This window comes from Haliotis cracherodii, unplaced genomic scaffold, assembly GCF_022045235.1.
Source record: "Haliotis cracherodii isolate W230 unplaced genomic scaffold, xgHalCrac1.p SCAF_15, whole genome shotgun sequence".
In the NCBI taxonomy this organism is placed as follows: Eukaryota; Metazoa; Mollusca; class Gastropoda; order Lepetellida; family Haliotidae; genus Haliotis; species Haliotis cracherodii.
In genome coordinates, this window is record NW_027266270.1 from 5,097,948 (window position 1) to 5,122,692 (window position 24,745).

The 24,745-nt window shown below is 41.1% G+C and overlaps 1 protein-coding gene across 7 annotated transcripts in view; it reads left to right on the forward strand.

Annotated features, from left to right (window-relative positions):
• Positions 1-24,745, forward strand: part of LOC139462188 (ankyrin repeat and SAM domain-containing protein 1A-like) — a 195,586-nt gene that overhangs the window by 145,209 nt on the left and 25,632 nt on the right. For 4 of the 7 annotated variants that reach the window (XM_071243747.1, XM_071243743.1, XM_071243748.1 and 1 more), the window contains 9 exons: positions 1,206-1,309; positions 1,511-1,637; positions 2,892-3,028; positions 3,786-3,881; positions 5,016-5,192; positions 5,812-5,940; positions 7,472-7,543; positions 7,972-7,995; positions 24,343-24,429. In XM_071243747.1, the coding sequence (XP_071099848.1) occupies positions 1,206-1,309; positions 1,511-1,637; positions 2,892-3,028; positions 3,786-3,881; positions 5,016-5,192; positions 5,812-5,940; positions 7,472-7,543; positions 7,972-7,995; positions 24,343-24,429 (953 nt within the window). Of the gene's footprint in view, positions 1-376; positions 398-1,205; positions 1,310-1,510; positions 1,638-2,891; positions 3,029-3,785; positions 3,882-5,015; positions 5,193-5,811; positions 5,941-7,471; positions 7,544-7,971; positions 7,996-24,342; positions 24,430-24,745 lie in introns of all 7 variants that reach the window. The other 3 variants (XM_071243744.1, XM_071243745.1, XM_071243746.1) reach the window with 3 other exon arrangements.

A 24,745-nucleotide genomic window follows, 5' to 3' on the forward strand; every position in this document is an offset into this window, starting at 1 on the left:
TGATACTGGTCAGTGTACAAGTATCATGTAGCCACTTGTGTAGTCCCTCTCTAGGTGCATGCTAGTTTCAGAAGGGAACTTTATCTTTCTTAAAGAAAATTATCTTCTTGAAATATGTTGCGATTGGTGTATTGGGTCTCCCTTACAAGTACATGCCCTGATTGAAATTTAACATTTTGGAAAAATTCTGAACTTAAGAAAATATGTGGAAGAACAGAAGAAGATGAAGACATTGTATAATGATAATTAAATGATTTGTGAAATATCATCTCTACTGGTATATCAATATATTTAGGGAAACATTACCTTTAAAGTATCAATTTACACATCCTTAATGTTGTTTACTAATCAAATTGTTTTCTATCACCTGGAATAGTTTCGGATTATGAGGATGAAAGTATGTTTGTACACTTCTGTCATTTATTTGTATGTTCTCTTAAGTTTTATTGGTTTTGGTTGTTATATGTAAGACCTTTCAAAAGATAAATCGAGTTGATAGGAAAGTAGCACAGTAGTCTCAACATGGGCACAACTTGCTCCAATTCAGAAATGATAAATCTGATACCATGCTTGCTCAATTCATTCATTCATTCATTCATTCATTCATTCATTCATTCATTCATTCATTCATTCATCCCTACCCATCCATCCATCCATCCATCCATCCATCCAGGGGCGGTCGGGTAGCCTAGTGGTTAAAGCATTTACTCGTCACGACCCGGGTTCGATTCCTGACATGGGTACAATGTGTGAAGCCCATTTGTGGTGTCCCCCGCCGTGATATTGCTGGAATATTGCTAAAAGCGCCGTAAAACCATACTCACTCACTCATCCATCCATCCATTCTAGATGATGTGTTACATTTATAAGGGATGTAGTAATCTTAGTGTACATCTTCTCCACAAATGAAATCAGTGTGTCACACTAGTCTGTTCTATATACCAAGAGGGTACTCAGTCTTTTGAGAGGTCTTTGTCCATTGGTGTTATATGTCAACATGACCTAAGATGGTAAATATCTAGAATTTTAAAAATATTTTCAAAATTTAACATCTATGAAATTAAACAGTAGACAAATAATGTTATGTAATGTGACAATCCTTTGTGTTATGGTTTAATGTTATGTGTGATGTGTCGTGTGACATGATGTGACCTGATGTGACCTGATGTGACCTGATGTGACATGTGACCTGTGGCGTGTTCCAGCCTCCAACAAGATACAGAGTGTCGGGGAGTGGCTGGAGATGCTGGGCCTGGGACAGTACGAGAACACACTGGTTGCTAATGGCTTTGACGATACAGACTTCCTTGTGAGTAGTTGTTGAAGTAACCATGAAAGTAGCTGTAACAGTAGTAGTAGTAGCACTGTGGTGTGAGTATTGTGTTGTATGACACTGCTCTGTGGTGTGAGTATTGTGTTGTATGACACTGCTCTGTGGTGTGAGTATTGTGTTGTATGACACTGCTCTGTGGTGTGAGTATTGTGTTGTAAACCTCGCCTTGTGTTCCAGGGGGGCAAGGTGATGGAGGAGCAGGACCTTGAGAGCATCGGCATCACAGACACAGAGCACCGGACAAAGCTGCTGAAGGCAGCCGTTTCCTTACCTAAACTAGAACCAATAGGTAGGTCACTGAGAGGTAAGATCATCACCCAGGCCCACACATAACCCTATAGAAAATAACCAATTTAATAAGCAGTTATGGATTATGCCCAGGGGGAAGTCATTTTGTAAGTCCCGGGCTTTGGCAAGTGACTATCAACGTTGTAAAACACAGAAACATACTTTCTCCGAGTTGTGATTTGGTTGTTCTATATATTTTTTACCCACAGTCTTTTTTCTGAAACATGTGGAAAAATGGGTGTCTCCTGATTCAATTTGGAGACACAAGCTCAGTTTGCCTATGTTGGAATGACATCACATGAGATTGTTTGTGACATCATGAACTGTTGATGATGTTGTCTTCAATTATGTGTGACAGTGCAGTGAGTGAGTGAGTGAGTGAGTTTAATGCATCAGGTAATTGAATTCCATTTATATCACGGCAGGTCAGTTTAATTTTGGAGGATAGTCTGAAGAGATGCAGGTCTCAGATGTTGACCAACCAAAATGCAAAATCATTAAGTTTTACCTCCAACTACTGAATCACAATTCGCTGTAAGCGTCTTGTAAGGGCTAGTGATATAATGAGTTCTTGCAGCTAATTATTGTCTTTGCAAATCTCATGTGAAGTCCTCTCTATGTGTGACCCATGAAGATCCGGGTAGAATAGGTCTTCAGCAACCCATGCTTGCCGTAAAAGGCGACTATGCTTGTCGTAAGAGGCGACTGACGGGATCGGGTGATCAGGCTTGCTGACTTGGTTGATGCATGTCTTCGATCCCAATTGCGTGGATCAATGCTCATGATATCAATCACTGGATTTTCTGGTCTAGACTCAATTATTTACAGACCACCATCATATATCTGGAATATTGCTGAGTGCGGCGTTAAACAACAAACCAACCAACCAACCATTGTTATGATACTTGATCATACCAAATGAAATAATTCAGACAATGTTGTCGTTATAAGCTTCATAATATTAATTTCTGTAAGCGTAAATCTTGCCTCATGTAAATATGGATGAAACATAGAATGATATCCACTGAAATGGGATAGAATTAACGGTTCAACCATTTTTTAAGATATCAGATTTCTGGGTCCAATTCTCCAAATTCTTGGTTTGTAAAAGCCCATCGTTATAGTGGTGTCTGTGGACATACACAACTGTTTCCAGACATCCCTGAGTGGAGGTAACTCCTCTTGCCTTGTCAAGCAGGTGGTGATGTAGGGCGGTAGAGTTCATGTATCTATTTCTTGACTTGCTCCTCACTGTAAGCGCTCTTTTCAGATCAAGCTAAGCTTCCTCCATCAGTTGAAGAATGGCTGAAGTCATTGCGGTTGGAACAGTATTTAGATACATTCACTAATCATAGATACGACACCATGGAGCGTGTTGTCAAAGTGTGGGAGTTAGAATTAACAAGTGTAAGTATGTCGGTGTTGCTGGGATTTTATGTGTGCATCATTGACCAGGAAATTAAAGTAGACTCAGTCCTGAAATCACCATTTTCATTCTTCAGACATCATGTTCCTATGTATAGTTACACGTCCATGAAATATTCTGGAGTCTGTGAACCCCACCAACCTGAGCTTGTTGTTCGAGGCGATTTCATTGATGGAGTGGTTAGGCTTGGTGACGTGGTTGAAACCCGTGAAGATCTGGGTTAGTATCGGTCTTCAGTAACCAATGCTTGCCGTAAAAGGCAACTATGCTTGTCATAAAAGGCGACTAACGGGATTGGGTGGTCAGGCTCGCTGACTTGGTTGATGCAAGTCATCGTATCCCAATTGCGTGGATCGATGCTCATGATGTTAATCACAGACTTTGTTTATATGCAGTCCACTGTCAGGGCTGGAATATTGCTGAGTGTGGCATTAAACAAACAAACAAACAGTGTTGACTGTCTGTCACAATACCCCAATATCAATCACGGGATTGTCTGGTCCAGTCCCGATTATTTACAGCCTCTATCATACTGCTGGAACATTGCTGAGTGAAGCATTGAACAACATACAAATAAAGAATTGAGCATTTTGTGATCAGACATAGGACGTAGTTACCTCTGTTGTGTCAAAATAAAGGAAGATGATTTCACATCATCAACATCAACTAGGGGTCCAGATGTTGACAGAATCACAATTGCTGGTACATGTGATACATCTAAGTTGTTTTATGTTTCAGGTATTAGATATAACATCTATAGGGCATAGGAAGCGAATACTAGCGTCATTAGGAGACCGCCCTGCCCCGGAGCGGATCAACTCTTCAAGTAGTCCTGTAAGTCACCATCTCCTTGCCGTACAGGCTCCGAACCTTACAACGATGGTAGTACTAAGATGATCGTAACTCCCCTACTTTAACATAGACTTACGACAGTTGTAGTACTAAGATGATCGTAACTATAGCGCTACGACTGTCGTAAGTCTATGTTATGGTGTGGGAGGTATGATAACCTTAGCGCTAAGATTGCTTTGTTACCAGTATCCCCCATGTGTTTCAAGAGGGGATTTGTTGAACACACTTAACACCTCCGACGTTCATGCAATGTTAGGCCCTAGACAAATGAAGGTTCATACACCAGAGGGCCCACTCATAGTAGAAGTGTTTTCTTCTGTTTTTTTGTCTGCCTTTTTTGTAGTAAAATGATGTTTGCACAATTTCATTTAGTATGTGTGACTTTATGCTAAGTACAATAACCATCTGTTTTGCGAAAATAATAATCCTTCAAACTGCTCAATGTTTTTGTATAAAAAATGACAATAAACAAGAGGAACATGTGAACACTCTTAATGCACAGTATTATTAAATAATTATATTTGGGTATTCAGCAATGAAAAAGCGTACTTTCAGTCTCAATGAAAAGGAAGGGTGCTAACTGTCAAAGATTACAAGTGATTATTATCTAGCATGGATGAAGTGACATTCACCAAGATAGATGATGGATCAAAATTCTTCTTCTGGTTGGTACAGACCGCCTCCGTGGTCTAGTGGCAGAGCGTCTGCCCGGAGAGCGGAAGCCCCGGGGTTCGATCTCTGGCCCTGTCATACCAGAAGACGTTAAAAGATGGTACTTGTTGTTACCCTTTTTGGTGCTTGGCATTAAGGGGCTGAAACAAAGACTGGTCGGCTCGGAGTCAGTATATTGTGTCTGAGTGGGGTATTCATGTTAAACTGCGGCATGGTTTCTCAGTGGGCTAGCACTATAAATTGGCATCAGTCCGGACGAGTACAAGCAGCCACACACACAAGCACGTAAAAGTGCAATAATCTTGGACGCGACGTTAAACCCCATTTTACCTCATCTCCAGTTGGTAAACGTTTATTCCAATGCCTAAACATGTTTACAAGTGCCCTGACATTTCTATCTGTGAATTATGTGTTTTGTGTTCACCGCCTGCCTCTCTGTTACAGAACATCATTAAGAAGACCATGACACAAGGTGTGGAGGTCATATCTCCGTTTGATCACATTGATCTCTATAAAGACTATACAGGCGTCAAGTCAACCGCAGTTGATGACCCAGATGTGCCAGAACCTTCCCAGAATCCATTGCTCATGTTCGGAACTGGCAACGATGGTCTCAGTCAAGTAAGGAATATCTGTCCATCTGTTCTTGTAAACATTACCCACATTATAATATGTTATGTGGTTCCCCTTCACCTTGACAGACGAGCCCCCATGAATATCCAGGTTAGAATTGGTCTTCAGAAACCAATTCTTGTCATAAAAGGCACCTAACGGGATCAGGTGGTCAGACTTGCTGATTTGGTTGATGCATATGATTGTATCCCAATATCTTTGATCGATGCTCATGATGTCAATCACTGGATTATCTGGTGCAGACCTGATTATTTACAGATTGTCGTCATATAGGTGGAATATTGCTGAGTGAAATGTTAAACAAACAAACAAACAAACAAACATCACTTGTCAGTGACTAAAACTTTAATTGGTCTGGCCAGTTGCATATCTAGTCCCATACTTTGTAATTACAATCATATGTGAAATTGCTAAATTGATACATATCATTAAATATAAACGAGCTGACAAAGTCATGTTTAAGGGACTAGCATCTCATTTATTGAGACTGCCAATAGGCCTAGTGTCCCTGTAAGTTTAAAGTAACTGCAGTTTGAGTGTGTGTATTTTGGCCCAGTATCACTGTAATGTTAAGGTAATGCTCTATACGTGTGTGTGTGTATTTCAGGGCCAGCATATCCGTGACAGCACAATACATATCCGCCCACCCCACCTGGCCCATACGACGGGGTCAGTCCGACAGTGGCGCCACCGCCCCGAGATCCTCATCAAGGGATGCTGTAACTACACTGCTCAGGTGGGTGTACCCGACTCACGTCAGCAAGAAGAATTTCACCTTTCATGTCAAGGCTACTGGCGAGGGATCAGCTATCGCAAAGGACCAATTATCGCCAACTCCCCGTTATAGCGCACACGTGATCACATCTCATTTTACTTTTGCTCCTTTTCATTAGAAAAAAGAAACATTTATCCGAAACTTACGAACAAGACGGACTCTTGTGAGGAAATACTAAATAACCCACCATATGATCACCTTGCTGAAATACAACTTTAGGAAAGATGCGATGTCACGTGACTTATTCACGTAAAAATTAAAATCAAACAATGCGATGATCCACATTCACATCTGTCTGTCATTTCGACCCCATAATACCATTCTAAAATCTATTCGAGCTAATTTTCCGAAAATGTATTACCTGTATATATATCGCAAAATCCATAGTACATAGTATTAAGGATAAGTATGTGGAGGTCGAATTTGGGGAATATCGCTGACCAGTAGAGGTTTCAAAACATATGGGTAGAAAAAGTCTTGCTTCTAACAGCACAATAATGTCAGCCTCATTAGGCAAGGCGTAAACACTTGGTGGCTGCCTATAACAGTCCAAACATATCGGTAGACAATCTCTGTTGTGTTGATTCAGGCTGCGGTGTCTGATAGTCTTCTAGATAATCTCTGGTGTGTGTCATGCATACTTCTTAGCTCTATAACTTTGATCATCCAGTATATTAAATTGACAGAACTATTTATTTCAGACAAATGGGGATCTAGTGTTATGATATGGGATGAATTCTATTAGTGGGATGATACACTGATGCATCGGTGGATCCCAATTTTTTGCTGCTCGATACAAGTAGCGATTACAGTCGCACATTAAGTAAAATATATTGATTCTAACTTTAATGTTTTTTTATTCACTGTTACACCAAACACTAACTCGTAGTGAAATTATTTATTTGTGCCATATTTGACACTGCCAACTGTAAATCGTTAGTGTGCCAGGTATTTGGCCTTCCTTTATTTGAAAAAGATGGCTTACGTACCACAGATAAGAGCACATGCATGTATCGTGACCAAGGTATCGTGATACTTATCGGATCATCGGTGTATCATCCCAGCCCTGATGAAATCTAAGTGCTGATGGAATGTCAGGACTGTAACCATGGTAACAATACACTCTGTCACATGTGTCTTTGTTGCATGGTCATGGAATACATGGAACTCGGTACTTACCATTGTTAGGAGAGTAGTTCCAGCATTAAATGAGTGAGTGAGTGAGTATGGTTTTAAGCCGCTTTTAGCAATATTCCCGCAATATCACGGCGGGGGACACCAGAAATTTCAGCATTAAGACTTTGACTAGTGATCCACTTTAAAACATTTGGTAAGTTCGCATTTTCATTAATATATATATCAGACAAAATATTGTGTCAAAATATATCCTGATGATAAGAAACTTGTAATTGTCGAACAAGGTTTAGGCCCGGAAGTAAATTGTTGCATCACTGCTCACATTTGGACTAACACTGTGATCTGGTGTTTGTAGTATCTTGGGTCATCCTTGGTGAAGGAGCTGAATGGACCAGAGTCCACACAAGAGGGCATCTCCAAACTGAAGGTAATTCCAGGAATATCACAACTAGAATGTTGCCATTATCATATCATGTCATACAAGACAAGCACAATGTAGCAAGTTATGTTGCCGTTAGCTGCAATTTGTTGGTTGTATGTGATGACATATTCTGTACAACTTTAAGGTTTAACTGGTTGCAAGTGTACTTCAAGGTCATGATAGAGGGCCATACTTACAACAGCAAACTGTAAATGCCTAGCAGAACAACAGGGTTATTTATATAAAATTCTAGGAGATGTGAACTTTAGAGCCTTGTGAATGGAGTTATCTCCCTTATGTTGCAATTGGGAAGAAAATGACATTTATGGAGGGAAGAGTAGTATGTTTTGTGAAGAACTACTTTCTCAGATGTTAAAAACTTTGTAGTTTCTACTCGTGAGGCAAAATGTGACAAGTTACTTTTCTTTCACCAGCAAAGACTACGGCGAAAACTCCAGGTTTGTTTTGGTGTAACACTATGCTTTCGATGTCCTCTGTTCATGAGTGTGAAATTGATTATTTTTGAATCGGCTGTTTTAAGTTTTGCTTTGATTATTTTCCTGTTTGAACTCCACCTTTGTTGTTTTAGTTTTATAATTGTTAGCACATGATTTGCAAATGACATTCATCCGCATGACTCGTTGATCCTGCACGATTTTAAACTTGAATGTTTATTTTTCAAATAGTGTTAATGTGATCATGTGACCTTTGACAACCAATGAAATCAATCACCCACAATTCCCTATCTTTGGTTTGCCATTACTAAATGCATGACTCCCTCAAGCATAGGTCCATTATGAAATGCTTTTGAAAGATATTTTTCACATTCGGAACATGAAACAGTTACTAACAGACTCGAAACATGAACTGATAACAGTTTTCGAACAATTCTAGTTTCTAACAAATTGTAAATTTGAGATGACTTAGCTCCTGTTTAACGTTGTTTGCATGATTGCCCCCGAACTGTATCTCAGCCTCAAACAGTCTGTACATGTTGACTTGGGGCAACCTGATAATGTAAAAATCAAATGCAGCAGTTTTGGAATTGGCTCCAATTGATCAACTCAAAACATGCCATCAAAAAGTCAAAGTGATGTAATGTTGTTCTTGCGTCAACAAATATAATATTTGTTAAAATTGTCAAATTCCAAACTTATCCGTTTATCATAAAATATTCTCTTAGAATCTTGAAAAGCAGGAATGTGTGTTGTGGGAGGGTATATAAGGTATTCAATATATGTATATAACATAAGCAGTGCTGAGCATGTCTAGTCCTGTATAGGTGACCAGGGAAGACTGCCTGTGCTATGATGGTGTTAAGCAGTACTGAGCATGTCTAGTCCTGGATAGGTGACCACGGAAGACTGCCTGTGCCATGATGGTGTTAAGCAGTGCTGAGCATGTCTAGTCCTGGATAGGTGACCAGGGAAGACTGCCTGTGCAACGATGGTGTTAAGCAGTGCTGAGCGCCTCTAGTCCTGGATGGGTGATCATGGAAGACTGCCTGTGCCACGATGGTGTTAAGCAGTGCTGAGCGCCTCTAGTCCTGGATGGGTGATCATGGAAGACTGCCTGTGCCACGATGGTGTTAAGCAGTGCTGAGCGCCTCTAGTCCTGGATGGGTGACCAGGGAAGACTGCCTGTGCCACGATGGTGTTAAGCAGTGCTGAGCATGTTTAGTTCTGGATAGGTGACCAGGGAAGACTGCCTGTGCCACAATGGTGTTAAGCAGTGCTAAGCACCTTTAGTCTAGGATGGGTGATCATGGAAGACTGCCTGTGCCACAATGGTGTTAAGCAGTGCTTAGCGCCTCTAGTCCTGGATGGGTGACCAGGGAAGACTGCCTGTTCCACAATGGTGTTAAGCAGTGCTGAGCATGTCTAGTCCTGAATAGATGATTAGGGAAGACTCCCGTTCCCCCAAAAGGCAGTGCGGACCATGTCTAGTGCCTGTTAATTTGAAAGCATTCCTTCAGCAACTTATTTCCCTATGATCTGATCCACTCCTACATTATATCATGAGAAACAAGAAATACTTTCCTTTATCACCTCTCGGGATTCAGGGGCAGAATAGGTATCCTTTCCCTATGTATGTAAGATTGGAAACTGTGTTGCCACAATGACATCTAAATATGGATATTACTGGACGGGTAACCATGCACAAGGCCATGTGACTTGACAGGTGGATGAGTGCTCACACTTTCAACCACTAGGTCGTCTTGCAGACTTTTTTCACAGATCTTACAGCTGTGATAGTGCTGACTGGCATCGCTCCAACCAATGTCTTGCTCTTTCATGTATGTTTGATGCTCTGCATTGGTAATTTTAACAAAGAGAAAAAGATAGCAAGAGACAATCATTTCATTGATACTGTTTATTTTTTCAGTGACTGTTTTAGATTGTAATTCTAGAAACGTGTTTGGAAAGACTCATTGGTTCAGAAATATAGAAATCAGATTTAGTACAGCACCAGTGAACACCTTTTGTCTGATGAAGTCATGCAAATAAATTTTTTATATCATTCTTTACTGTTTTGATCATAATGATATTCATTAGTTTTTTTCATGATATTCATTAAAATTCCTGATATATGTATTTTTGAACAAAATTGATGCCAGCTAGGTCACTGATCCAGAAGGCCGAGTTGAAGGTTTGTGTTCTTGCAGGCTGGAGCACACTTTTGTGTGTGTTGAACATTGACTGCTAATTAGTTCTGTGAATATTCACAATGCTAAATTTCAAATTTGAGTGTTTAACTTCCACAGGTCATGGCTCGATACTGCAAAAAATTTGTAGATGAATATTTGGAGGTAATGTTGCCTAATTTTGAAACTTTGTTTATTTCAATAACACCTGGTGAGAGATTGTTTGGGTTTGGAAGATTTCACTACTTGCACGCATTATCATGTGTTTTAGTTTAACATTATGTAATTATTTTTACAAAATATACAGTGGCATGTTTACATGATCTGAGAAAATCTTATTTATTTGAAAATATTGCATACAAACGTATAATTCACAAATGTAAGTTTTAGAAGTTGATAAATTATGAACCACTCTCCGATTGATATTATATACTTATTGATTTTCATGAACTTTTGGAATATATTTATCTAGTTCTAATTGTGTGAACATTGATTTAACAAGTTCAGGTCAGTGTACATTTGGATCAAGCATGTATTAAAGCAATGAGAAAAGCTCTTGCCATTGAGAACTGGCTCTTATTTCATGTAAACATGCAGAATAAATTGTCATGGTTTTTGCCGTGATGTGGTACAGGCAAGCAGGGACCCGTTCCTCAAATCGATCTTAGCGCTAAGGTGATTGTAAGTCCCATATTTTTACATTGTCTTACGATCATCGTCGCGCCTAGATTGATTTGAGGAACGGGGCCCTGGTATTTGGAGGTGGTGCACAGCTACAGTGCCTAATGGATGGGTACTGGTGTTGATCATCAATGATCAGGGTGCTTTTTGTGCAGAGCAATCTTAGCGCTTAGATGATCGTAAGTCCCATATTTTAACATTGGCTTACGATCATCGTCGCGCCTAGATCACTTTGAGGAACGGGGCCCTGGTATTTGGAGGTGGTTCACAGCTACAGTGCCTAATGGATGGGTACTGGTGTTGATCATCAATGATCAGGGTGCCTTTGTGCAAAGCAATCTTAGCGCTAAGATGATCGTAAGTCCCATATTTTCACATTGGCTTATGATCATCGTCCTGCCAAGATCACTTTGAGGAACGTGGCCCTGAGGTTTGGAGGTGGTGCACAGCTACAGTGCCTAATGGATGGGTACGTGTGTTGGTCATCAATGATCAGGGTGCCTTTGTGCAAAGCAATCTTAGCGCTAAGATGATCGTAACTCCCATACATAGACTTACGACAGTCGTAGTGCTAAGGTTGTTTTGTAAATATTTTTTAAGAAAGTTTTGATTGTTATTTGTTAATCTGTGATGGTGTTTTTACCTGTGGAAATAGTGTTTGATGACAAATAATGCACTAACTTTATCATGGTATGGATTTGAGTTACAATTTCATTGAGTCTGTCAGGAGACATGGTTTAGGGAACGCCTGATGCCTTCCTCAATGTATAGCAGCAGTACAGGGCCCATTTCCACAAAGTGATCTTAGCGCTTCAACTGTTGAAGTCTGTTATAGCATTGGATAGTCCGGTCACAATAGTCTTAGTGCTAAGATCACTTTTTGGAGCAGGGTCTAAGTGTTACCAGTTCTCCATGAGCTGCTGTCCATCTTTATGCCCATGAGGTGAGGTGGCCTTATGGGTAATGTGTTGACTGGGTTTGACTCTGGCAAGTGTAGTGTGTGAAACCAGTTCTTAGCGTTCACTGCTGTGACATGGCTGGAATATTGCTGAGTAAAATAGAAGTGTTGAGTAAACTCAACCTCGCACTTCCCATCCAACCACAGACCACAATGTATCTTGTGTGTTCTGATACTTCGGGGGTGGTCAGGTAGCCTTGTGGTTAAAGCGTTCGCTCGTCACGCCGAAGACCGGGGTTCGATTCCCGGCATGGGTACAATGTGTGAAGCCCATTTCTGGTGTCCCCTGCCGTGATAATGCTGGAATATTGCTAAAAGCGGCGTAAAACCACACTCACTCACTCACTCACTCTGATACTTCCATATCAAGTATCGGCATCAGCTATTTTCTGAACTCACTTACGCATGTTTTGTTAAAAAATTTGTATGATGTAGAAACTACGTTATCAGACAAATATGCAGTTTCTCTACTAACAACATCAAAATAATCTTGGCTTTGAGGAGATAACTAGACATTTATGTTATTACATATGATTTATTTTATTCATATTCATTCTAATGCTCTTCAAATAATGTTAAACATTTTTAGAGTGAAGTTTCATTTCCTTAATTTTTTAAGGGTATAAATATTTGCTGGATAAATCAACATTTGAAAATCCAATTGAATTTTATCATGAATAAGGCAGAGATTTATTCCAGAATATTCAAGGTGTAATTGTCATTCCTACATTTGAAGGTCTTGGAAAATTTACTACGCGTAAAAAAATTCCAGACATGCCAAAAATTAGTTTTCAAATTTTTGCGGACCTTTTTTGGCTTTTAATCACGTCCAACACCACGGAGATGATAAATCCTTTTTTATTCCCAACATGAAGTGTTTTCTATTTCTCTATGTTGAAATTATTCATCTGAAAGCGTTTTCTCTCTCTATCTAAAACTTTATTACAGAAAAATAAAATGGAGGCATGATAGATTAATAACTAGCCTTCTGGTATTGAAAACATGACATTATTTGTGATATTGTCCCTGTGAATCAATTAAACATCACAGATTTACTATCGCGGTCAGCTTTTACGAACTTGGTCCAAATCGCACAGAATTAAATTGATTCTAATTTAGTGGATGGCTACTATTAAACTTGTGGGGTTGATATTTAGGAGGAGAGAGCAGAGTTATTTGCCCCTAATTTACCGGAGGTTTGTGATGGCGATGAAACCAATATCAACTAGAGCTGATAGCAATCTTATTTTTTTGTCATAAACCCTGAACAAATTGAATGTAGTGTGAAAGCTGCTAAATTTATCCGTCACGACTGAAATGAACGTTAAATCGTTTTTCCTATGGCAGGCACATCCAGACAATGTTTTCCTGTTTCTGTATTTGTCCCCATGAAATCTCTTTTATCTGTAGGGCTTCAGAACACACCATAATTTCAAACCTAGAGCCGAATTTTTTTGAACAAACATTAAGCCTTTATAAAGACACCTTGGTTGCATATTTGCAACAGAAGATGAACACAGCATTCTTTTACAATGCATTGGGTTTAAATACTTACTCAAATATTCTGAGTACAAGTATCAGAATCTGTGATACATTAAATAATATTTTAATGATATTAGCATCCTTTAACTTTGATACTCTTGTTTACACTAGGTCTGACAGTGAGAAGTGCATCAACAAAGAGGCTTCAGCTCAATAGATTCTAAAGCAGCCTCCTCTATATATCTTGTGGTTATGCCACATTAAATTAATCATTACTTTCATCCAATTTTAAGTGGGTGTTGGGGCAGTCCAATGGTTAAAGTGTTAGCTCATTATGCTGAAGACCCGGTTCGATTCCCACGTGGGTACAATGTGTGAAACCCATTTCTGGTGTCCCCCCACAGTGATATTGTTGGAATATTGCTAAAAGTGGTTGAAAACCATAACTACTAACTGATCCAATTTTATTTCAATGTGAAGCGGGAGACATTTTATTTTTAGAATTACGTTTTTAGATATGTTTCTTTTTGAACCAACTAATCAAGGCTCCTGTGTACTTACACTTATTAACCGATGTGATGCCCCTGAATCGTGAGTGTTTGGTAGGACCATGTCTTTCATTACTCAAGGAACATATTAAATAACATCTTCATCTGTGGATACATGGCAACACCAAGATGATGTGAGGTGTTTGGTATTGAGGTAGGCTTGGATGAAAATCTGAAGTTAATATTTTATGGCATTAAGAATAAATTTCCAAGGACAACAAAATGTCAATAGTGATTTTGATATATATTTCTGTGAGTTTTTTTCTTTTCTATTTTGCCATTCGATGTTGATATTTGGATGTTTTATAAAAAATTATTAACATTTGACTTCAGTCAGTATTGCACAAAGGAGATATTCTAACATCAATGCCTCACTGTGAACTAAAACGGTTGCAAGTTTGTTTAAAAAAAATTAATATGAGATCATGATGGTGAGAGAGCTTTTAATTTCAGATTTATGAATTTTCTTAAATTTTTGGTCATCATCTTCATTGAAGTTTTACTTGATTGGAACCTAGCCAGATCTGCCTAAATCACACGATAATGTTTAATGATACACATATCAATCTCAATAGAAAGATATCCAACTCAGTCATTGCTTATGACATCAATAAATGGGCTTAATTCCGTAGTGGAACATTAGTTTCGGTAATGGTATAGAGTGTGAGGATTGATATGTTGTTGATCAAATTCCGGACGAAGCAGCGTGTCGTCTTTCCTCTCATACCTCTACATCATACAACATCATTTTGCCACATCGTGTAAGCCGATGGATTTATTGACTCGTAAACCACTGACCTATTCTCCGATCAACACCATCGCGCTCATATCTTTCCCACAATACCATGCGCAAACCGAAAAAGCGTTCATAAGATACGACTAAGCTGTCCTCTGCTATAGGTTTAATGATACATGAAGGCTGGAAGCTAATTAATACCAAAATATTGTTGCCTAATTCTAAATGGCTCTCCCTTTTACAGTTGATATTTATGATCCCATCTGTCAGAGCTATGACTTGGCTAAACTCGAAACAAAATTAGTGTTGTACAATAGCGTTAGCAAATAATTTCCTTTTTTCGCTCCATTTCATCATTTCTTCCCTGAAAACTTTGGTCGTAGAGTGCACTATTTTTATGAGCTGCGTAATATAAACAATAAAACACTTGCGTATTAATATCAAAGTGTGAGATCTAGTGATGCATGACTTACGTGATTATTACACTTTGACGGACATATCGTAAATATTCCCTTCGTTCCAAACTACTTTCACCTCCCTACCTCACTTTACCAAATGTGTTTTACGATCACATTTATCGAAATTGTTTGGCCGTATTTAACGAACAGCATTAACGTTCAAAACAAATTACCACCTCGTCGGGTATTCAACAGCTAAAAGGGAACTTCAAATATGCAATTTCGCAAAAATAGTTACTTTATGAAGAAAATGCTCTAAAACCACAGTGGCAAATCTCTCATAAAAAGGGAAATGTCACCAGACTTCAGGATTTCAATTTAATGGGAATGAGTAATATTTAATTAGACTTCAAGATTTCTGGAAAGAATATCCTGAAATGGGTCTTGTTTCCCAGTATTAATATCATCTTTAGCTCTGACATTGTTGGAGGGACAAAGGAGTTATGTTCGGGATAGAAACTAAGATTTATTTGATTTGAGTCAGACCAGTTGAGTATCAATTAACTCCCCTCATCTGATTGTGAGGGGCGGTGGGGCAGCCATGTTGTTGAGTGAGTGAGTGAGTCAGGTTTATAACCACACCAATGTACATCTGGAGGTCATGCACACACACACATGTAAAACTGGAGGTCATGCACACACATGTACAACTGGAGGTTGTGCACACACACACATGTACAACTGGAGGTCATGCACACACACATGTACAACTGGAGGTCGTGCACACACACACATGTACAACTGGAGGTCATGCATACACATGTACAACTGGAGGTCATGCACACACACACATGTACAACTGGAGGTCATGCACACACACACATGTACAACTGGAGGTCGTGCACACACACATACAACTGGAGGTCGTGCACACACACACATGTACAACTGGAGGTCATGCACACACACACATGTACAACTGGAGGTTGCACACACACACATGTACAACTGGAGGTTGTGCACACACACACATGTACAACTGGAGGTCATGCACACACACACATGTACAACTGGAGGTCATGCACACACACACATGTACAACTGGAGGTTGTGCACACACACACATGTACAACTGGAGGTTGCACACACACACATGTACAACTGGAGGTCGTGCACACACATGTACAACTGGAGGTTGTGCACACACACATGTAAAACTGGAGGTCGTGCACACACACACATGTACAACTGGAGGTTGTGCACACACACATGTACAACTGGAGGTCGTGCACACACACACATGTACAACTGGAGGTTGTGCACACACACATGTACAACTGGAGGTTGTGCACACACACACATGTACAACTGGAGGTCACACACATGTACAACTGGAGGTCACACACATGTACAACTGGAGGTCACACACATGTACAACTGGAGGTCACATACATGTACAACTAGAGGTCACACACATGTACAACTGGAGGTCACATACATGTACAACTAGAGGTCACACACATGTACAACTGGAGGTCACACACATGTACGACTGGAGGTCACACACATGTACAACTGGAGGTCACACATATACAATAGAAGTTCACAAACACGTTTGTTGTTTAACGCCGCACCCGGCAATATTCCAGCTATATGACAGCACGCACACATGTACAACTGGAGGTCGTGTATGAAACGCTGGACATGTTCATCTTTGTCAGGAACACCTGGTGTCACCCCAGTAATATGTTTTTGTGGCATGGTTGGCTCAGTCATCTGTAAGGTGCCTTGGTTTGCTGTGCAGATGTTTTTCCATTAGGCGTAGTCCTAGGGTCATGGGTTAGAATTCCAGATTCTGGCTGATGATGTTTCTTATTAGGTGATTTTATCTAAATTCATTTAATCACTCATTGCAGTATTTGCTGATGGTAGGCCACATTTGTCCTTCATCATGGACACCAATGTGTCCAGAGCGTGGAACAACCTCACCACGAACACCTGGTGTCATCACTGCAGCTTACAATGTGTCCAGAGTGTAGGACAACCTCACCACAAACACCTGGTGTCACCACTGCAGCATGCAATGTGTCCAGAGTGTAGGACAAACTCACCACAAACACCTGGTGTCTTCACTGCAGCATGCAATGTGTCCAGAGTGTAGGACAAGCTCACCACAAACACCTGGTGTCACCACTGCAGCGTGCAATGTGTCCAGAGTGTAGGACAAGCTCACCACAAACACCTGGTGTCATCACTGCAGCATGCAATGTGTCCAGAGTGTAGGACAACCTCACCACAAACACCTGGTGTCACCACTGCAGCATGCAATGTGTCCAGAGTGTAGGACAAGCTCACCACAAACACCTGGTGTCTTCACTGCAGCATGCAATGTGTCCAGAGTGTGGAACAACCTCACCACGAACACCTGGTGTCATCACTGCAGCATGCAATGTGTCCAGAGTGTAGGACAAGCTCACCACAAACACCTGGTGTCATCACTGCAGCATGCAATGTGTCCAGAGTGTAGGACAAGCTCACCACAAACACCTGGTGTCATCACTGCAGCATGCAATGTGTCCAGAGTGTAGGACAACCTCACCACAAACACCTGGTGTCACCACTGCAGCATGCAATGTGTCCAGAGTGTAGGACAAACTCACCACAAACACCTGGTGTCTTCACTGCAGCATGCAATGTGTCCAGAGTGTAGGACAAGCTCACCACAAACACCTGGTGTCACCACTGCAGCGTGCAATGTGTCCAGAGTGTAGGACAAGCTCACCACAAACACCTGGTGTCATCACTGCAGCATGCAATGTGTCCAGAGTGTAGGACAACCTCACCACAAACACCTGGTGTCACCACTGCAGCATGCAATGTGTCCAGAGTGTAGGACAAGCTCACCACAAACACCTGGTGTCTTCACTGCAGCATGCAATGTGTCCAGAGTGTGGAACAACCTCACCACGAACACCTGGTGTCATCACTGCAGCATGCAATGTGTCCAGAGTGTAGGACAAGCTCACCACAAACACCTGGTGTCATCACTGCAGCATGCAATGTGTCCAGAGTGTAGGACAAGCTCACCACAAACACCTGGTGTCATCACTGCAGCATGCAATGTGTCCAGAGTGTAGGACAAGCTCACCACAAACACCTGGTGTCATCACTGCAGCATGCAATGTGTCCAGAGTGTAGGACAAGCTCACCACAAACACCTGGTGTCATCACTGCAGCATGCAATGTGTCCAGAGTGTAGGACAACCTCACCACAAACACCTGGTGTCACCACTGCAGCATGCAATGTGTCCAGAGTGTAGGACAAGCTCACCACAAACACCTGGTGTCTTCACTGCAGCATGCAATGTGTCCAGAGTGTGGAACAACCTCACCACGAACACCTGGTGTCATCACTGCAGCATGCAATGTGTCCAGAGTGTAGGACAAGCTCACCACAAACACCTGGTGTCATCACTGCAGCATGCAATGTGTCCAGAGTGTAGGATAAGCTCACCACAAACACCTGGTGTCATCACTGCAGCATGCAATGTGTCCAGAGTGTGGAACAACCTCACCACGAACACCTGGTGTCATCACTGCAGCATGCAATGTGTCCAGAGTGTAGGACAAGCTCACCACAAACACCTGGTGTCATCACTGCAGCATGCAATGTGTCCAGAGTGTAGGATAAGCTCACCACAAACACCTGGTGTCATCACTGCAGCATGCAATGTGTCCAGAGTGTGGGACAAGCTCACCACGAACACCTGGTGTCATCACTGCAACATGCAATGTGTCCAGAGTGTAGGACAAGCTCACCACGAACACCTGGTGTCTTCACTGCAGCATGCAATGTGTCCAGAGTGTAGGACAAGCTCACCACAAACACCTGGTGTCATCACTGCAGCATGCAATGTGTCCAGAGTATGGGACAAGCTCACCACGAACACCTGGTGTCATCACTGCAGCATGCAATGTGTCCAGAGTGTAGGACAAGATCACCATGAACACCTGGTGTCATCACTACAGCATGCAATGTGTCCAGAGTGTTGGACAAGCTCACCAGGAACACCTGGTGTCATCACTGCAGCATGCAATATGTCCAGAGTGTGGGACAAGCTCACCACAAACACCTGGTGTCTTCACTGCAACATGCAATGTGTCCAGAGTGCAGGACAAGCTCACCACGAACACCTGGTGTCATCACTGCAACATGCAATGTGTCCAGAGTGCAGGACAAGCTCACCACGAACACCTGGTGTCATCACTGCAGCATGCAATGTGTCCAGAGTGTAGGACAAGCTCACAAGGAACACCTGGTGTCATCACAGTAGTGTGCAATGTGTCCAGAGCTTAGGGTTTGAACTGTGTTGTCTCCCTTGTTGTAGGAAGATGGATGCCCTGAAGTCATTAAACCTTTTGATTCCGCAACAATTGTGTTCTTAACAAAACCAGGAACCATGGGTGTATTTTGTGTAGGGATGAATTTCAAATTGAGGATTAAACCATTTCTTCCTGAGTGACCAGTTGTAAAAGAAACACTGACCCAAATCACAGAATCAGTTTTCAAACAAGTATGAATCTTTCAAAAATGAAAAGAGGAAAAAAAAATCAATATGTCTTTGTGTTTTCATAATTGAAAATGTGACCTTAATACCAAACCCCACATGCTATCTGCATTTAGTATGAGCTGGTTCTCCGATGCTGATTAAATCCCTTGGATGTATTGCCAACTATTGAAAACAATCCTTCAGCTCTCATCATATTATTTGCCAAAAAAATTTAACAGTAATTGGATTAATCTCTGCGTATTTTGGACACAACAACCGTAGTCATACACCATTTGTCATCTTAAATAAGAATGAAATCGATTTCAATTTCATTGTGACGATTCATCTAAAACCAAGTCGGCATACCGCCCCATTCAGAGTTTGATGTTTTGTAAAATGATCCAAGAATTGGCAATCTTTGGCCCCTCTGCTCTCGATCTTACAACATGAGGTCCCTGGATGTCGTCCCGGGCAGAGGTCACAAGGCTTGACTATAATCGAGTGGGTACACCTAGGCATGTGCAGTGATGCACATGCATCTATTGTTGCTAGGTAGAGTGCTGCATGCATTCTGCTGACCTCCTCTGCCCCAATGCGGCAGTCGTCGGAATCTAATTACATTGCCTCTAGTCAAGCTTGCTTACAAACAATGGCTAAAGTGATCGCAGTTCGTTCTAATGAGTTATGCAGAAAAGATTGGATTTCCTACGTTTTAGAAGTTCAGCGTTACTTTTCAATAGACCGGCTCCATTTGATAATGATTAAGTAATGCAGAAACGATTGAATTTCCTACAATTTGGCAGTTCGTCGTTTTGCGCAGGGGTCAAAGCAAATAATGTCGAGTGTCTACTGCCTGGTTTGGCTATTTTAGCAAACATGAAATCTGTCATAAATCTGAAGGTGGATGTCAGAAGTCCACCAATCGAATGCACTTGTCAGAGGGACGTTCCGCCTGATTTCACCGCAGCTGCATTTTTCACGGCGATAACCAAATCGTCCAACGGATTATCAATTCTTCACAGATGATGCAATTTCTGGCTTGGCGTGGAGGCTAGTTTATAACCTTTTCCTGATCGATTAAACAATTTTCAATGTTGAGGCATTGATTAACTCTAGCTATTTTGTATCACAGCGCCGGTCATGATGGACAAAAAAGGAAATGAGAGAGAGGACAAGACCGGAGATAATACTGGCATATATTCATTGCCCACTCACGTGGACGCAGCCTGACAAGCAGACGACACTCGTTTGTTTTACCACTGCGTCTGCTCGTTTCAAGAATTTGGAAGAGGCTCCTTTAGGCTTCTTATCTGAACAGCAAAATGGCCGACATTCGCCCTTGATCCTTTGGGCTGACCAAATCGGCCATATTGTACCAGACACGTCTGATGTGTTCAGTCAAACAGAAAAAGCTGCAATATCACTAGAAGCAAGGGAAGGCTAGTGTCGCAGTCCATTTGCTCCGTGGTGCTAATTATTTCCACTTCATTAGGTTTCACTTAAAAGACGAGGTTTGATGACACTTTGCACTCGCTGTGTTCATCCTTTGTGTGGAATTCACCACTTGAAACAATCCAAGACCAATCTTAATTTCACCGCCTAAGACTCATTACTTCGAAACAAGATTTCTAGCATCTGCCCTTGTAATAAATTTTTAAACCTGGAATTGGTATGTTGTAAATTTTAGATTTTGATTTGTCTCCCTTTGTGCGAAGACTCCTAAAAAACAAAGACGTTAAGATGTGATTAGGTTTTAGTGGCTAGAGAGATTTATTACACCTGGTTTTTGTGAGTACTTCCTTTGAAGAAATGTAGAAAATGAAAGTAAAATTGAATAAACCCATAGGACATTGCACAAGCTATTCAAGCATTAGTAGATTCTAGCTAGTTATTGTCCCAGTTGATACGCTGCCACCACCAGTAGATCCGTCTGTTTTTTGTCATCATCTCATTAATTTCTGTAAACCCAGGGCGTTGGTGTTCTGTTGTTACTTTGTTGGCACGTTAAGAAGAAGATTGTGCAGCTAATCTTGTGACTATCACTGGGTCATAGGCCATGTGTAAGATTTGATTCTTTCCAAACCAACAGTCCGCTTATCAGTGGTTGATGGTATGTGGGATGGAGGATCTGGCTTGGTGGTTTGATCAAGTGGCCACACCCATACATGAATGCACGTCACTGTTGAATTGCAGTAATCTTGAATGTGACGTTAAACCCCATTTCAGTTCAGCTATGGTTTGCGGTCAGACAAGTGGTTTGATCTTCAGTACTAAAAGGGGCAGTGATGTAGCCCAGTGGGTAAGGCAGGTTCTTGACACACCGAAAGCCCAGGTTCAGTTCCCCACATGTGTGAAACCTATGTCTGTGTCCTCTGCTGTGAATACAAGGAAAACCAAACTCACTAACTCCTTACATAACGCCCTCAGCGTTCGGCCTGTTTTCTGGAGTGCTGGCCTAGTATCATGGACCAAGGTCCAGTTTCCACTTGGAGCTGTGTCTGAAGTCCATCCCCCTCACCAAGATCATCTTCCCGAGGAAAGGGAATTAACTGACTTTAAAAGTCCAGTTTCCACCCTTGCCAAACAAGGCTGGTATTATGGAGTCTATGCATAGTCCAATCAAAATCGCGTAACGGAATCCACATCTGGTTTGTAAACTGTCATGCAGATTTCGGTCGATTGCAGGATTTGCAAAGGATGTGCACCACCAACTTGGCGTCAGCAGATATTTTCTAAACCTTTTCATGTTTTTAATCAAGGTGCTCATGATATTTGATGCACTTTACGATGTAAGACCCATTTTATATAGATGTTGATTATTGATCACATCGTCTTGGCATGGCTCTGCCATTTTGTTTGAAGCAAATACAAGTGATACAAGAGGTTGTATCTGATTGGTCAATAGGAGAGAAATTCCAATCTAGTTCGGCAAGGGTGGAAACTGGACTTTTTATGGTCAGTTGACTCCCTTGCCTCGGGATAATGCACCAAGATGTGGGTGGACTATTTCTAAAAGCAGTGTAAAATGACACATTTCTTGTGCAGCTCTTATTAGTGTGAAGCTACGCAGAAATTTGATAATTTCAATATTCTACAAATTGTTCTCTGAATGACTATGCAGAATATATTGCATATTGGAGAATCCTGCAGTTATGTTGAAAAGTGCCAGTCTTCCAATCACATTAATATCCAATCTGTTAGTCTAACACGATACCTCTCTGTGTGACAATCGGAGCAGACGTCCTCCATTGTGAGTCACGGCTAATATACTCTGGTACTGGTGATCTAAGAATACATCTAATTTCTGTATCTAAAATACAAACATGAAGGGCAGTTCCAAATGGAATATAATTGAGACCTCACTGTTTGTTGTCGACATTGAGTACACCCTGTCGTTTCTCAGAATCAAGGCATCTACAGCAGAAGAAACTAACATTTTTAGCACCCAATCCTCATAATGATAATATAATTAAACAAACCCTTAAAAATGGCAAATTTCTACTAGTCCTTATGATACCTTAAATATTGGGCAGTTTGGCAAGGGCTACAGGACTAGTGCCAATTTGTAATACTGATCCAAAGGGGTTATTGGGGGTATGTATGTGTTCTCCAAACTAATTAGGCCAAACTGTTTTGAAAACTGACATCTGATTGGCTGAAGACCCATGCAGCCTCCATTTAGATTGGATGGGCAAAGGTTGGTAAGAGTTCTGAACGGAGAGAGGTATTGTATCGGAGTTCAAGATCTCATATTAATGAGATTACCCAACACTGACATCTTGGGGCGGGATGATTCACCCATACATTGATGCATCACTATACATCAAATTTTAACATGGCTATCAAGTGTTAGGTCGTCATATGGATATGATGTTCTGATTACTCTATGATTGATAGTGTGGCCAGTGTTGTGGCTATGCTCACTTTCACTGCATCACAGCAGTTTCCAGGATTCTTTGTTGACAGGACCATAACTGTTTTTGTTTTCATTAAACTGTCGGCGAACTAGTGGCCCAGTCGTCTAAGGCGCTGCAATTCGCTGTGCAGAGGTGCGTCCTTTGGGCACGCCAGAAACCTATGATCGTTGGTTGGAATCCCGGTTCGCCCCGATTATGTTTCTAGGTTTGTCAGCACCATACCCATGCTCGTGGATTTCACCGAAGTGGTAAAAGTCTGAGACCTGTATCACTTCAGGCTTTCCTTCCACATTAAGCTGGCAAGCTGTGATATAACTGGAATACTGTTAAGAGCGGCGTTAAACCCAGCTCACTCATTCACTCATTCATTCACTCACTCATTAAACTGTCATCCTCAGTTTGGGTCCCTCTTTCTGTATGATACACATCGATTTGTTACATCATGCCTCGTCCCAACCAGCGTTAGAAGTTGGCACTAGTCCTGTAGTCCTTGCCAAATTGACCAATAGTTAAGGTAACTTCTTTGAGAGGCATTTAGAAGTTGGAGTACTTAGTAAGAATAAGATATATGGATGAACAGCTTCTTTTTTACAGTTAGGAGCGATGTTTCGTCACTTGCTTGATAACAGTGTTAGATCCTACACCGAAACGTCACTCCTAATTTTGATTAAGAAATTGTTCATCCATATGTCTTATCCTTAAATAGTTACAGTAGAAATGTACCATTTTTAAGGGTTTGGTACATGTATTGTCATTAGTGGACTAAGAATGTTTGTTTCTACCACTGCCAGCCCTTAGCGTTGTGGCGTGCCACGTCACTGTTCATAATTCCCTTTTCAGGAAGTTGATTGTAGAGTACACTGCTGTTATATTCGTTCATTTTTCTTCCAGAAATCCACTGATGTCATTGCCAAAATTCCAACTATAATGCTTTCCATATCGTACCGTGGTGTCAAGTTCATTGATGCCAAATCCAAGGTTAGTATGTCATTCCTTGCCAACATCATCCAGGATGAGAGGCGGTCGGGTAGCCCAGTGGTTAAAGTGTTTGCTCGCCACACTGAAGACCCAGGTTCGATTCCCGACATGGGTACAATGTGTGAATTGCTGGAATATTGCTAAAAGCGGCGTAAAGCCAAACTCGCTTACTCACTCATCCAGGATGATTATTCCTCTTGCGCTCTTTGTCTAGTTGCATGTATACTCTCAAAATGTTGTGAAGATTCATACTTATTTGTAATCAGTGTTCAAAAATATATTTATCTGAAAATAAAAAATAAAAAATCTTCACAAG